Source organism: Emiliania huxleyi (genome assembly GCF_000372725.1).
Source record: "Emiliania huxleyi CCMP1516 chromosome Unknown EMIHUscaffold_12, whole genome shotgun sequence".
Taxonomy (NCBI): domain Eukaryota; phylum Haptophyta; order Isochrysidales; family Noelaerhabdaceae; genus Emiliania; species Emiliania huxleyi.
This window is the reverse complement of record NW_005201392.1, coordinates 1,103,248-1,117,383: the sequence shown is the minus strand read 5'-3', so window position 1 is coordinate 1,117,383 and position 14,136 is coordinate 1,103,248. Positions and strand designations below refer to the sequence as shown.

Below are 14,136 nucleotides of genomic sequence, written 5' to 3'. Positions count from 1 at the left end.
GCCCCCGGCGGGAGGGGGTTCCCCCAAAGGAACCCCAACAAAAACCCAAGTTTCCCCGGTGGCACCCCCTTGGGGTTGAAGACAAAGGGGGAACCGAGCAGGGGGTGCCAGCAACCCCCCCGGGGCAATTTGGAAAACTTTCCCCGCGGGGTTTGGGCACCCAGGGCCCCTTTGGCCGGGCCGAAGAGGGCCCCCCCCGGAAAAAAGGCCGTTTTGAAGGGGTTTTCCTAAAAAAGCGGTGGCGGGGCGGTGGCGGGGCGGTGAAGGGCGGTGAGGCCAAAAAAGGCCTCCGAAGTTATGGCCCCCCCCCCCCCCCCCCCGCCCGCCCGCCCGCAGCGGGAAGACGCGAGGCGGCGAGGCCGAGGGAGGAGGTGGTGTCTCGGAATGGTCTTGGAACGGTCTAAGAACCGCCTGCAGCGCAAAGCCGTAGCCCGCAAGCAGCTCCCAGTTGCCCAGCGGTCCGTAAGTGTGGCACACCTCCTCGCCCGCGCGCAGCGGCCGCGCCGTGCCCACCAGCGCCGCCTCCTCGCCCTCGCCCTCGCCCTCGCCCTCGCCCTCGCCCTCGCCCTCGCCCTCGCCCTCGCCCTCCTCCTCCTCCTCGCCCTCGCCCTCCTCCTCCTCCTCGCCCTCGCCCTCCTCCTCCTCCTCGCCCTCGCCCTCCTCCTCCTCCTCGCCCTCGGCGGGCGGAATGCGCAGCGTGCAGTCGCACCGCAGCTCTGCGCCCTCGTCGCCCTCGTCGCCCTCGTCGCCCTCGTCGCCCTCGTCGCCCTCGTCGCCCTGCTCTTCGGCGAGAGCCGCCTTGTGGTTGAGTAGGTCGGCCAGCGGCACGAGGCCCTCGCCGTGCTCCCCATCGACGAGAAAGGCGCGCGACGACGACAGCGTGCACGCTCGCAGGTACTCTTCGGAAGAGGGCAGCGGCGCCGCGCCCTCCCACTCCTCCACGGCGCTGCGGTAGTTCTCGAGGAGACGCCGCTTGCGCCGCTGGCTCGTCTCGTCCAGCCCAGTGCCGGCGAGCATCCGCAGCTCAGCCGCCGACCAGAGCAGCGGCAGCGGCTCATGCAGCGGCAGGCTCTGCAGGTACGCGTGCCACTTGCTGCTCTTGCCTGCAGCGCGCTCGAGGGCGATGGCGAGGCCGAGGACCTCGACGGACGGCAGCCCGAGCGCGAGCAGCGCGTGCAGCGCATTGGCGTCACGCACATTCTTCCTGGTCAGCATCGCCGCCTTTGGCACGGCGACGACCACGCTGCCCGGGTTGAGATCGACCTCAGCCACGCCGTAGACGCCGCGGCCCTCGGCGACTTCGAAGCGCAGGCCGGCCCAGCTGACGCGGTGCCTGCGGAACCAGGCGAGAAGCGGCGGGGGCAACGGCGATGACATCGACTCGTGCCACAAAAATGATGCCACCAACTCATGGCGCGCGCAGGATTAGCCTGGGATGAACATCGAGACACACTGTGCACGCACACACCACCACACGCAGGATTCCTGGGGCAGACTCGAGGATGTGTGGTCTGTGGTGAATCACAGTATTTTCCTCTCGCGTGTACGCGCCTCATATTGTGCCTTTTTCTACTCGTAAAAGCAGTAGCCGCTGTGCGCGTCCGTCTGCTCGTCCAGCCACACATTCGGCCAAAACATGAGCAGCCTCTGCGCCCACGCCTGTGGTGGCGGCTGCAGCGCCGGCTCGTCGGGCGTGCACCGGGCCGAGAACCAGTTGCCGCGCCGCACGGTGCAGCTGGGAGGGGAGGTTCCGCCTCGCTCGACGAGCGTCGTGAGCGGCAGCGTGGCGACGAGGGCCTGCCGCCCCGCCGCGTCCGCGCTGTAGCCCCGGGGCAGGCGGCGGTAGTCGATGCGGAACGCCTCTCCGCGCGCGCGCGCCTCGGCGAGCACGCGGCGCAGCTCGAAGGTTGGCAGCGTGTACCTCAGAAAAGGGCCTCCCTCGCCGTTGCGCATGGTCAACAGCGGGCTGACGTTTCGTCCGAAGGCAGGCCCAATCACACGCCCCGAATGGCCCACGCGCCGGAGGAGCTCGCGCGCGCTGGGCGTAAGGTGGTGGGTGAGCTCGCAAGGTAGGAGGGCGTTGATCCACGCCGAGCTGCACCGCTCGACGAGGACGACGTCCGACGGGACGGTCGGCAGTAGGCGGCCTAGCAGGTCGGTCGGCACCACGAGGTGGTTGCTGCCCCCGTGCACGCGCAGGTTGGAGAAGGGCTTGGGCGGGAAGTCGTCGGCGAGCCCGAGGAGGGGGAGCCCAAACACGAAGAGAAAGCCCTCGGCGAGGACCAGCCGGCGTAGCCACGGCGCCGCGGCAGGGGCGGCGGCGCGAGGCGGCGGAGGGGCGATCATGCCGGGCAGGGCGGCGGCGGCGCTGAAGAAGAGGGAGAGCGCGGCGAGATGCGGCAAGTGCCAGTCGGCGCCGCCCGACGCCTCCGGCGCAAGCTTGGCGAGGGCGCTCGTCGCGCCGCCAAAGTTGTGGTCCGAGCCAAAGTTGTGGTCCGAGCCATTGCCGAAGAGGTAGGCGACGTGGACGTGCGCCGCGAAAACTGCGGCGGCGGCGGCGGCGGCTGCGGCGGTGGAGGTGGACGCGCTGCCGCGCAGCAGGCTGGCAAGACGCGCGTGCACGGCGACGGACTCGTGCGGGAGCAGCGCGACGTAGCGGCTGACGCAGCGCGTGCCGTACGAGGCGATGTTGTGTGGGGGCGGAGTGATGCCGATGAGCCAGTGCAGGAGGACGCCTAGACAGAGGGAAGGCGTCACAAAGGTGGCGGTGGTCCCGGTGTGGGGCTTCTCTCAGGCCGCCGAGCACGACGGCCGCGCGCTCGAAGCCGGGGAGCCAGATCATTGCGGCGAGCCCGCCCTCGACCGCCTCGGTGACGTGCGGGGCCGACCTCGCAATGAAGCTAAGCGCGGAATCGGGCAGCGGCACGGGCAGCCAGTAGTCGACGAGCTGCAGGAAGAAGAGGGCCGGGCAGTTGGACGGCTCAAAGAAGGCGCGGTTGAGCTTCCAGAAGAAGGCACCTCCGTACCACAGCGCCGCCTGGACGCGCAGGCACTGGGACAGGCCCGCAAACACCGCCGCGCGCTCCTCTCCTGTCCACGCCTGCAGCAGGAGCCTCGGGCTGCCGACCGCCACGGCTGCCGCGGACAAGAGGAAGGCTGCGTCGTGGTGCACCGCCCAGCAGTCAGCGTCGAAGACGGCGGGAAGCATCTGCGAGAACTGCCAGATGGAGGCGGCGTGAGCGGCGACGAGGAGGCGTCCGTTGCTTGGCGCGACAGCAGAGGCTGCTGCAAGGACGGTAAAGGCCCGCTGCGCCCAGCCCGACTGCAAGAGCCCGGCCAGGGAGCCGCCGTGAAAGGTGACGTGCAGCGCGAGGTTGGAGAGGGCCCAGAGTCGGCCGTAGACGGCGAGCGGGTCGGCCATGTCGCACCGCGGCGGCAGGCTATCGGATGTACCCCTCTCGGCGCGCTCTCTGGCGCGAAAAGATTTTACAACTCAACTGTCAACTCCCTCGCACAACACTGGGCACGGGACTGGCGCGAAAAGAATTTTACAACCTCCCGCGAAAGAATTTTAATCCGAACTCCCTCGCACGACACTAGGCACGGGACTGGTCGTGCGCGAAAAGAATTTGGGGGCGCGAAGAATTTTGCCAGTGTGGGACCTGCGGCGTGTTGCCTTTTCTGTCGGCTGTTTTCTTCAAGTAACATACTCCCTCATCCTCCAGCTCCACCGGACGGATCCGACTTTCGACAGTGTTGCTGGCAAACGCTTAGGCTGCATACATGTTTCCTCGCTCACCCCGTCTCGGTTCCTTTCCGTGTTTCTCTCAGCACCCTCTCGTTTCCTCTTTAGTTTCCCGAGGAAACTCCGAGAGAGAGCTGTTTTTAAACTCCGTGGAAATCAGAGAGAGAGCTCCTCTTCTTCTCTTGAAATCAGAGAGAGAGAGAGAGATTTAGCAATACCAGCTGGTTTGGGCCCAAAATCAGCCAAAGCGGCAAAATACCGCGGTATTTTGTGGGTATACCTGGAAAACCCCGGGTATGCACGAGTCCTGTGGAGGCATGTCGTCGTCCATCTGAGGACCCGCGGCGTTTCATTAGTTCTTCCTTCTGGGACGGCGACTCGGAAAGAGGCCTTGCTAAGAAAGGGGTTCCATCCACCATCGCCTAGAAGGCTCCGCCCTCGTCAAATCCACCCGCCCGCCCGCTCACCAGCACCACTCCACACCAACTCCGCCCCACACGATCGTCTTGCATCTCCGCCCTTACACTGCCCGCTTGCCGGCTGCCGCCGCTGTCGCCGTCGCCACACGCCTCTGTGTTCCTGCAGGAGGGAAAGATGATCTTTGCCACGGCTCTCGTCGTGCTTGGCCTCGCCGAGTCGGCTGACGCCCTCGTCCCACAGCAGTTGGCGAGGGCCCTCGTGGCGATGAAACATGCGTCGGCCGAGACAAGTGTGTCGCCCAGGGCTGGAGCTTGCTCATCGCACTCGGATTGCAGCGACGACAACTACTGCGATACCGCAATGAACTGCTTCATGTGCTCCGGGTGCGCTTATTTTGACGACGCCATCGACGGCACCTGCCCGCCGAAGTGCGGCGACGGCGGCGGAAATTTCGGAGACCTTTGCAACGATGGCTCCGGGTGGGAAGAACTCTTTGGCGCCGACCTGCTTGAATGCCTCTGCGAGAATGGCGCGACCTCAGCGACTGACCCCGGCCTTGAAATCATTTGCAAATGTGAGGATGAGTTTGTGCGCGGCACCTCTCCCCTACTCGCGGCCCCCTTCCCGATCTCTCACCCCTACCACCCGTGCGCACAGAAATCGACTGCGCAAGTCCAACTCGGGGCCGCTTTCTTGGGCCAAGACCCCGACGACTACTTCAAGGAGACTGTTCTCGAGGGGGGGGAGTGCCCCTCGGACGACCCCTGCTTCGCCCGTGACACCCTCGCCCTCCTCCCGTCGGGGGAGCGAGTGCCGATGGCCTCGCTCAAGGCAGGCGACCTCGTCATGGACGGCCCCTCATCAGTCGCCCGCGTCATCGTCAACCAGCATCGCGAGGCCACCGTGCCACCGAGCCCGCTGTACCACCCTCTCGCCGTTACCACAAATACCCGCGCCGCCACCCTCTCGCCTCAACCAATTCTCACACCCAGCCCGTCTTGCCGCCAGGCCACCTTCAAGTCGGCCCTCCTCGAGCTCGAGCACGCCAACGGCATACTCTCCCTCACCCCCGATCATGTGCTGGAGGTGGACGGAAAGGCGCGACTGATGCTAACCCCCTTCCTCCCTTCTCCCACCGCCCTCCCGCCTCCTCCCACCTCCCACAACCTCCCACCACACCCTTCCCTGCCGCAGTTCGTCCCCGCGCGCATGGTCGCGGCCGGCTCCAAGCTCGGCGAGTCCGAGGTGTCGCGCGTCGTCGCCTCGGTGGGCGAGGTGATCAACCCGCTCACCACCTCGGGCAAGATCCTCACTCAAGGCGGCGTGCTCGCCTCCACCTACCCCGAGTGGGTCGCCGAGTACATGCTCTCCTCCTACCTCGTACCGCTCCCGCTCTCGCTCTCCAATCTGCTCTCGTACCTCTTCCCGGAGACCGCGCAGGCGCGCCTCGCCTCGCCTGTTAGCACCTCCTCTGCCCTCCTCATCCCGAGTCTGAAAGAGTATGGGAGCCTCACACACAGGCGTACTACGACGCGCTCATTGAGCCGCTCGTCACCAAGGCCCACCCGAAGCACCTAAAGGCGGCCCTCCCCGCCCCGCTCCTCCCTGCCGCCTTCCTTGTCGGCGACCTCGCCGTCTCCGCCGGTTTCGCCGCCTTCGCGCTGGCCTCGCCGTTGGGCGTGGCGGCTGTCGCGGTCCTCCTCGCCGCCAAGATGCGCAAGGCGCGCAAGTGAAGATTAAAAGGCCAGAGGTCCTCGACGTCGCCGTCAACCCCGCCCTGGCCGGTTGTCTCAATCCTGTGTACTACCATCGAGCTTCCTTTGCATGTCGAGGGCTGCGCCCATGAATCTGCATCCGGCGCCAGATCATCCGGTGGGATCGTGTGCGCCCTCGGGCCCCGAGCCCCTCATTGAAAAGCCCCTCGCGCCTTTCTCCGAAACCCAAGTTTATGCACCACTCCAATAATGCGAATTAACTCATGTGGTAGCCGGCATATTTCAAAGTCATCCCCACCGGTTGTGATGGTGGAATACTTTGGTTGTAACGTGGCAGTGTCCATGCGTTGTGTTCAAACGGATAGCCAGCCACGCCCCCTCCTTTGAGCGAGTAGCCCGCCTCCTTTGCGTCGCTGCACGAGTAGCCCACCGCCTTCGTCTCCTTGAGCGAGTAGCCCGCCTCCTTCGCCTTACTGCACGAGTAGCCCGCCGCCTTAATATCCTGCAGCGAGTAGCCCGCCGCCCTGGCCTCGCTGATTGAGTAGCCCGTTGCCTCCTGCAGCGAGTAGCCCACCGCCCTTGCCTCGACGCACGAGTACCCTGCCGCGCGCGCCACGCTGCAGCCGTGGCCCTTCCGCCGAAACTCGCGGAGCGCCTCGACCCTCGCCTCCGTCTCGTCGCAGGTGGCTGGCCGCGAGGTGTCGCTCCCAGACAGCTTAGGCCGGCGCTCGAGCTCCGCCACACGGGCCTGCAGCATCGTCACCTGCGTCTGCAGCGCTTCGATGATCTGATTCGCGGCGTTGAGCTTTGCCACGTGCTCCAGCACCTCCGCCACCTGAGCACGGAGAGTCTGTACATCCTCCTTTGTGTCGCCCAGCTTTGTACTCGTGGATTGTCGAGGGCGTCAATCCGTCCGACGACTCAGGTGGCCTCGGCTTCCGCTTTGGCCTCTGATCTTTGTACGGCCAGGCTCTGCTCCGCCAGCTGCTTCTCAACCTCGTCCGCGCACGAGCACGTGGCCAGCGAGCAGCTCGGCCGACGCCATGGGGCGACGGATCGCCAGTGCTTGGATCGCCTGCCCCCGACACACGCGTACACGGCCAAAGCGGCTCCCCCCACCAAGCGGCCGCCAAGTTGAACCGTCTCCTTAGATACATACATACCTGGAAAATACCCGGGTAGTTTGCCGGTTTCCTCGGTTCCGCCTCAGATTTTGCCCCAGACCAGCTCTCAGACTCAGGGAAACTCGAGAGTTGCCAGAATGGAGCTCCAAACACCCTCTGGTTTCCCTGGAAATTTCCGGAAACGAAAAGTGCTCGGGACCCTCTCGTTTCCTTTTTGGTTTCCGGAAACGTGTATGCAGGCCAAGGCAAACCGCATCGCGCAGCCGCACGGAGTCCCCGACAGCCACGCACAGCACGCTCACTGTGGTTAGAAGTTAGGGTTGTTTGTGGTGAGCTCCTCGCAATCCTAGCATCTTCGAACCTCAAACGCATATCTGATGTGGCACTTGGTGGGAGTGCAGTCAGGGGGGGGCTTTCTGAGATTGTTGCGCGATATTAACAAAACAAATCCGACACTACAACGGTCCACGCGGTTCACCAACAGCGCTCCGGAAGTTACTCTGCGGCCGGTGGGTGTTGGCTCCTCTAGTCTCACGCCCTGCCCCACTCGTCCTCGGCAGCTGCGGCGGGCTCAGCGGCCGCAGCCTCGCCCCACCCGTCGTTCTGGCCGGCTGCTGCGGGTGCTGCCTGGCTGCTCTGCGCAACGTCGCTCGGGTGCACGGCGGCCGGGGGCGGGGGGACCTGCACGCCCGCCGTGTCCGCCACCGTCTGGATGCCGCCCGTGAGCGCGCCGGTGAGCCCGCCGAGGATGGCGTTGGGCAGGGCCACCGAGAGGCGGCCAACCGCCTTGCCCAGCTCGCTCTTGGGCACGTAGGGCTTCTTCTCGGCGGCGGCGCCGGCCGAGGCGGCGGCCTGCGCTTGCTGCGGCTGCCCCCAGCCCTGCGCGCCAGCCTGGTAGCCCCCCTGCTGCTGGTACTGCGGGTAGCCCTGCTGGTAGGGCTGCCCGTAGGCCGCGCCGCCGTAGTTGTACGTGCCGCTCGGCGACCACTCCGCCTGCTTCTCCGCGGGCGGTGCTGCATCCTCCGCCGCCGCGCCGCCCTTGTGGTTCAGCGCGTCGAAGTGGTCGGCGGTCTGCGCCGAGAGGGCGCCAAAGTCGGTGGACGGGTCGGTGGTGCCGGAGGCGACGCCGGCGCCCGCGCTGGCAAACTCGATGCCGGTCTGGATGCCCTGCATCATGTAGTCCTGCCAGCTCGCGCCGTGCGGCGGCTCGGAGGCGGACGCGCCGGCAGAGGCGGGAGAGGCGGCGGCGGGCGAGGCGGAGGTGGCGGAGGAGGCGCCCGAGCCGAGCGCAGAGGCGAACTGGTTGGCGGCCGCGAGGATGCCGCCGCTGAGCGCGTCGGAGGCTCCGACGGCCGGCGTGGCGGCATCCGGGGAGGCCTCGGCCTCGGCCTCGGCCACCTCGATCGCCTCACCCTTGCGGTTCAGCGCGTCAAACTGATCGGCGGTCTCGGCGTTGATGCCGTTGAAGCCGGTCGATGGGTCAGTAGTGCCGGCGGCAACGCCGGCGCCCGCGCCCGCGTACTGGACGCCGGTGGCGATGCCTTGGTTCATGTAGCTCTGCCACCCGGCGGTGAGCTTGCGCCGCTGCCCGCCCGCCTCCTTCGCCGGCGCCGCCGCCGCGCCGCCCTTGTGGTTCAGCGCGTCGAAGTGGTCGGCGGTCTGCGCCGAGAGGGCGCCAAAGTCGGTGGACGGGTCGGTGGTGCCGGAGGCGACGCCGGCGCCCGAGTTGGCAAACTCGATGCCGGTCTGGATGCCCTGCATCATGTAGTCCTGCCAGCTCGCGCCGTGCGGCGGCTCGGAGGCCTTCTCGTCCACGGCGGCGGCGGCTGAGGATGGCGAGGAGGCCGGGGAGCCGAGCGCCGACGTGAGCTGGTTGACTGCCGTGAGGATGCCGTCGCTGAGCTGGCCGTCGGCGATGACAGCGGGCGACCCGGCCGTCGTCTTGCCGCTGTTCAGGCTATCAAACTTGTCGGCCGTCTCTGCGTTGAGGTCTTGGAGTAAGACGTCGTCGCCGGAGGCACCGGCGTTGGCGTAGGCGGCGCCCGTCTCGATGCCTTGGTTCATGTACGCCTGCCATCCGGCGAGAGCGCGAGCGTTGGAGCGCGTGCTGGCCGCCGGGACGGGAGCGCCGTTGACGATGGAGATGAGAGAGAGCATGGCTGCGGACGGAGTGCTGGACGCGGCAGGAGACTCTCGGCTGGGATGGCAAGGAGCGCTTGAAAGGGCAAGGGAGTGGCTTCGGAGATACTCCGAGATTCAGCGTGACCCCCCGGGACATCTGAGTTACTTTGCAGGAACGGCAACTAGGGTCTGTTATGACTGCATGCACATGTGCATGCACATGCGCATGTTGTGCATGTGCATGTGTTTGTTGTTGCTCATTCCTGGGACACCCTCGGACCGACCCCCGGGCGGCCGGGTATACCCGAGAATTCTCAGGTATACCCGAAAAACACATGCACCCGGAGCGCGCGCGTCGCTATGGCGCCCTTCCCGCAGGCACGTGCGCCAACTGCACCAACCACGGTGTGCTCAAGTATGCGCGCCGCACCATGTGTACCCGCTGCAAATGCCAGAAGCGAGAAGGCGGCCCACGGCGGAGCGCGTGGCGCGCCTCGCCGACGGCAGAGGAGACGACGCGGTCGTGCCGACATACTGCTTCGAGATCAAGGAGGTGATTGGCATGCGCTTCGCCGACCGTGAGCAGCTCGTGGCGGGAAGAAGCGGCGCAATGAGCTGGCCGCGGCGGAGACGTCGCTGTGCTACCTCACCCGCGGCAAGTTTGGAGAGGACCAGAATGACGACGGCTTCATTGATACGCGCTGGGTCGAGCTCGAGGAGCTGTACGACAACTGCGGCAAGCAGAACCTACCTGGCACTCAAGGCGTACCGCACGGCAGAGAAAAAGGACGAAGCCATTGTCGGCTTTGAAGAGGATGGCGAATAGGAAGCGGCATAATCGTGTGGTGAGTGCTTTGAGTGGGTGGCTGTCCCGTATTGCAATATAAGCTGTTCGCTACTGAGGGAGGACTGATGAGCCGCGTCCGCACTGTCCCCTGTGCCTGTGTCTGCTGCTAGTGCCGAGAGAGGCTCCGTGTCTCAGCGCCTCCGGCGGGCCCAGTGGCCGGTGTTCTGAACATTCTATAAGAACGCATTCCGAGCCTCGCCATTCTGATCATTCCCCTTAGCCTTACCTTGCAAACGCAGCGTGTCATCGCGGTTAGGGGTTAGTCTCTCTCTCTCTCTCTCTCTCTCTCTCTCTCTCTCTCTCTCTCTCTCTCCCATTAGCAATTACAAGTGACACTCCGTGTCTCATGTCGTCTCTCTCTCTCTCTCGCTCTCTTTCAATATCTCTCTTCTGGCGCATGGTCGTCTTCGCTGCCGTTCTCGCCGTTCGTGCCACCTCGCCTCTCGCGCCGTCGCTCACGGAGCATCGCTCAGCAGCCGCCTTGTGTGCTGCACACGTGCGTTGAGCACGGCCATCGCCGCCATCGCCGCCGTTGCCGTCGCCTCTTGCGCCATCGCTTTTCGAGTACCACTCGCGAGCCGTTTGGCTGTCGCTTCCGATGAGGCGCGGCCATCACCACCGGCTGTCGCTTCCGATGAGGCGGGCCATCACCACCGGCTGTTTCCAATGAGGCACGGCCATCACCATCACCCTTGGTCTCTTCGTTTACCCCCGCCGTTCCATCTTATGTCGCTTTGGTTCCCGACTGTTTGCGTGCTCGGCCCTCCCTCCTTGCCCCATTTGTGGGTCGGTGACTAGGGCCGGCATCTCGAGGGCGCGACACCTACACACACACAGCGTTTCGAGTCATCCCAGAGGAGACGTGTCCAACCTCCAATCGTGTGGTGTACGCGCGATCTCTCACGCCTCAATCTGCTGCCCGCGTGCAGTCTGCAGTGCACCCCTCGTGCAGCCAGCCGGCTCCGTATCTTAGGTGATCGCCCAAACCTTCACCCAAATGCTAAAAACCTTGGACACGTTCGCCCGTCAAATTCACGCGCATACGGGATATAGAGCGCCTACTCACACGTTGAGCACACGAGCTTCGAGCGTCCCGGGGCGCGGCGTGTACCACCAGCCGGGCCGCGCACTCTCGCAGCTGCGCCGCGCTCCCGCGCTCACATCTGTCCGCAGTCCGGCGGCGGGGCGACTACCACGGGCAATATGAACATCACGCTTCACCCTTCACGGCTGATCTCTCTGGGGGGTTCCGGGGACGGTTTTTATGGTCACTGGCGTAAGCTCTCACCCCATAAAAGGCTAGACCCGCTGTTCACGCCAGTGTCGATATGAGGCGCCCCCAAAACCACGTCTCATCTCCCGTTAGGATCAATTAGTTCCACAGAGATTCACACACGCTCTCCCCTCGACACACCTGCTGATTTCGGGGTCCAGTGCATGGCGGGATGCGCACGCGCATGCGCATGAGTAACTTATTCTCGGCCGAAAGGCCCGCGCACGCCAACGCATACACACACGAGCATGCATCATCTGACGGCATAGCTGCTGTAATTCCAGAACCTCCACACGCCCTCGTTGGAGGGCGCCACGTCGGAACGAAAGGTTTTGTATCGTCGTGCGATTACGGGGTCTGAGCGTGTCGCAGTGCAGCCGCGACTGATGAGATCCTCGAAGCGGAAGAACCTCACATTGGCGTGCCGCATTTGCATCCACGCCCCATAGTACGCTTCCCACACCAGCATCGAGTGCCGATCGCGCCGCTTCAACGTCATCGGATGCCGAGCTATCACAGCGTGGATGCAACTGGATCGACACCGCGGGTGGAGGAGCTTGGACGAAATGTTCGGGTCGGATGCAGATCGGATGGTGCATCCGCTGTGCTTCTCGCGCGCGAAGACCTGCACCGGAGATTCAAATAGGCACGGCAGCACGCGCTCAAACCACCTCGTGCCCATTCCCGGGCAGCCGCGCACGTACACGTCCAAGCCCAGCACGCTCGTGACTGCAGTCGGCAGCATTTCGGCGTGTTTTTTCGCTCGGATTTTAGCTTACTGGGAGAAAAGGGAGAAAGCAGAGGCCGCCGGCCAAAAGCGCATGTCTTGAAGGTCCGATACTGGAAGCCCATGTAGGCACCTTACACTCCCATCGCACCTCTTGAGCGACACTACGTTTCCGCAGCTGGGGATTCTCCGGGTACCCCTCTTTGTACCCGTGCTGGCCGGATTCCTCCTCCGAACAAGTCAAGTTCGATCGGCCCCAGTCTCGAACTGGCAGCCACTATCTCACCGGAGGTACCATGTCCGAGGAGGCCACCGGCCAAAAGCGCATGTCTTGAAGGTCCGATACTGGAAGCCCTTATAGGCACCTAAACAGAGAGGAGAGAGATAGAAAGAGCGGAGTGAGTACACACACACACACACACACATAGAAAGAGGAAAGAAGAGCAACGAGCGAGGTAAGTGCGTCTGATTCACAGCTTAGGAGAGTACCATGATCCATGTGGGCTGGAGGCGGAAAAGAAAATCAGGCAGGCGTTCGTCTGGGCGTCACGTTGAGTCGTCTCAGTCTCACGTGAACTGCAACGTGAATCCGTCCCTGTCTCTCAGTCCATCGTTCTTTGCCCGTCATAGATTGCATCGTTCTCAGTCCATCGCGAGCATCATAGATTGCATCGTGTACCGCCACCACACTCTCCAATGCCTCTCTCTCTCTCTCTCTCTCTCTCTCTCTCTCCAATGCTTCATTCTCAAGAAAAGAAACGCGAAACTTCCAGGCAGATCGCCTCTCCAAGCGCGACTCGCGCCACCTCCCTGATAGCCGTGATTATGTACAGAAAGCTCGTGACCGCGGCGACCGTCGCGGCGGCAGGTGCCTCCACGCTGCCAGGTGGGGCCCCGATGCACCCGGAGCCGCCCCGTTATCCTCGCCGTGCTGCGCCGCGCGCCGACGTGAGATGGTCGAGCGGCGAAGGCTGGTCGTCGCCAGAGGGCAGCAGTGTGGCGGCGGCGTCGGCTTGCGATGAGGCGGCGTCTCAGGCTGGCGCGGCAGGCGACGCTGGGGCGGCGGCGTGCGACGCATCGCCGCCGCCGCAGGGGGTTCCGGTGGGCGACGACTTTGTCGAGCCAATGTGCCGTGAGACGGACTCGCGCTTTGTGCTGTTTCCGATCCAGCACGCCGACATCTGGCAGATGTACAAGCAGCACGAGGCGTCGTTCTGGACGGCGGAGGAGATCGACCTCGGCCCGGACCGCAAGGACTGGGAGCGGCTGACTGCGGACGAGCGGCACTTCATCACGCATGTCCTCGCCTTCTTCGCCTCGTCCGACGGCATTGTGGTCGAGAACCTCGCGGAGCGCTTCTGCCGCGACATCAAGGTGCGCTGCCCCCTCGCCCAGCCTCTCTCCCCGCGCCGCCGCCGCGTCCGGCGCCCCTCGCCGCCGCCTCGCGCCGCCCCACACCTCCTGGCACCACCTGGCTGCAAGCAGCCAAACCTTCCACCCCGGCAGCCCCAAGCAGCAGTTCCCCCCCCCCCCCCCCCCCCCACCACCCTCAAGCCCACGCCCCCCACCACCACCACACGTGTATGCACCCCTCACGGCCCGCTCCAGGCCCGCTCCCAGAGGTCTCCAACCACGCCCCCCGCCGCCCCCACCGCTGCAGGGGCTGCACTGCGACTTCGCCTGCCTGCTCTTCTCCAAGCTGGAGCGTCCGCCGCCGCGCGAGCGGGTGCTCGACATCATCCGCGAGGCGGTCGAGATCGAGCGCGTCTTCGTCACCGACGCGCTCCCCGTCTCGCTCATCGGCATGAACGCGCGGCTGATGACGCAGTACATCGAGTTTGTCGCCGACCGCCTCCTCGGCGAGCTCGGCGTCGGCGCGCACTGGGGCGTGGCCAACCCGTTCGACTGGATGGAGCTCATCTCGATGCAGGGCAAGACAAACTTCTTCGAGCGGCGCGTCGGCGAGTACCAAAAGGCGGGCGTCATGGGCGGCGGCCAGCAGGGTGGCGGCCGCGAGTTCACGCTCGACGCCGACTTTTGATCCTGACGCGTAGCCCAGCCCGCCCTCCCCTGGGGCTCCCCCCTTCCCTTCTCGTGGTTCGCCCGCAGCCATCAACGAAGCCCCCACTACAACTTGCGGCCAGCAGCGAGGGAACCGCTCCCT

At 65.1% G+C, this 14,136-nt stretch overlaps 7 protein-coding genes across 7 annotated transcripts in view; 1 reads left to right on the top strand and 6 right to left on the bottom strand.

The window, feature by feature from the left end:
* The window catches only part of EMIHUDRAFT_200755 (hypothetical protein), a gene marked incomplete at both ends in the record, with an annotated part of 1,916 nt that extends 539 nt beyond the window's left edge, over positions 1 to 1,377 (bottom strand). Inside the window, 2 exons of the mRNA XM_005790594.1 lie at positions 409 to 480; positions 829 to 1,377. Of these exons, the coding sequence (XP_005790651.1) occupies positions 409 to 480; positions 829 to 1,377 (621 nt within the window). The remainder of the gene's footprint in view (positions 1 to 408; positions 481 to 828) is intronic.
* A 192-nt stretch (positions 1,378 to 1,569) lies between these two features.
* On the bottom strand, positions 1,570 to 3,421 carry EMIHUDRAFT_200754 (hypothetical protein; the record flags this gene model as incomplete). The annotated part of the gene is made up of 2 exons (XM_005790593.1): positions 1,570 to 2,271; positions 2,807 to 3,421. The coding sequence occupies 2 exons, from the start codon at positions 3,419 to 3,421 to the stop codon at positions 1,570 to 1,572; spliced, it is 1,317 nt and encodes a 438-aa protein (XP_005790650.1).
* Positions 3,422 to 4,152: 731 nt separating this feature from the next.
* Positions 4,153 to 4,688, bottom strand: EMIHUDRAFT_433652 (hypothetical protein). Its single transcript, XM_005790592.1, has one exon. The coding sequence runs from the start codon at positions 4,436 to 4,438 to the stop codon at positions 4,187 to 4,189; it is 252 nt and encodes an 83-aa protein (XP_005790649.1). The 5' UTR covers positions 4,439 to 4,688; the 3' UTR covers positions 4,153 to 4,186.
* Positions 4,689 to 4,976: 288 nt separating this feature from the next.
* Positions 4,977 to 6,925, bottom strand: EMIHUDRAFT_449042 (hypothetical protein; the record flags this gene model as incomplete). The annotated part of the gene is made up of 6 exons (XM_005790591.1): positions 4,977 to 5,067; positions 5,179 to 5,263; positions 5,360 to 5,605; positions 5,686 to 6,013; positions 6,240 to 6,715; positions 6,890 to 6,925. 3 exons carry the CDS (start codon positions 6,923 to 6,925, stop codon positions 5,956 to 5,958), a joined length of 570 nt encoding a protein of 189 aa, XP_005790648.1. The 3' UTR covers positions 4,977 to 5,067; positions 5,179 to 5,263; positions 5,360 to 5,605; positions 5,686 to 5,955.
* A 497-nt stretch (positions 6,926 to 7,422) lies between these two features.
* On the bottom strand, positions 7,423 to 9,200 carry EMIHUDRAFT_351761 (hypothetical protein). Its single transcript, XM_005790590.1, has 2 exons — positions 8,660 to 9,200; positions 7,423 to 7,834 (listed from the first exon to the last, which is right to left on the bottom strand). Exons 1-2 carry the CDS (start codon positions 9,159 to 9,161, stop codon positions 7,536 to 7,538), a joined length of 801 nt encoding a protein of 266 aa, XP_005790647.1. The 5' UTR covers positions 9,162 to 9,200; the 3' UTR covers positions 7,423 to 7,535.
* A 2,298-nt stretch (positions 9,201 to 11,498) lies between these two features.
* EMIHUDRAFT_200749 (hypothetical protein) lies at positions 11,499 to 11,990 on the bottom strand (the record flags this gene model as incomplete). Its single annotated transcript, XM_005790589.1, has 1 exon — positions 11,499 to 11,990. One exon carries the CDS (start codon positions 11,988 to 11,990, stop codon positions 11,499 to 11,501), a length of 492 nt encoding a protein of 163 aa, XP_005790646.1.
* Positions 11,991 to 12,869: 879 nt separating this feature from the next.
* Positions 12,870 to 14,013, top strand: EMIHUDRAFT_200748 (small subunit of putative ribonucleoside-diphosphate reductase; the record flags this gene model as incomplete). Its single annotated transcript, XM_005790588.1, has 2 exons — positions 12,870 to 13,346; positions 13,633 to 14,013. 2 exons carry the CDS (start codon positions 12,870 to 12,872, stop codon positions 14,011 to 14,013), a joined length of 858 nt encoding a protein of 285 aa, XP_005790645.1.
* Positions 14,014 to 14,136: the final 123 nt, after the last annotated feature.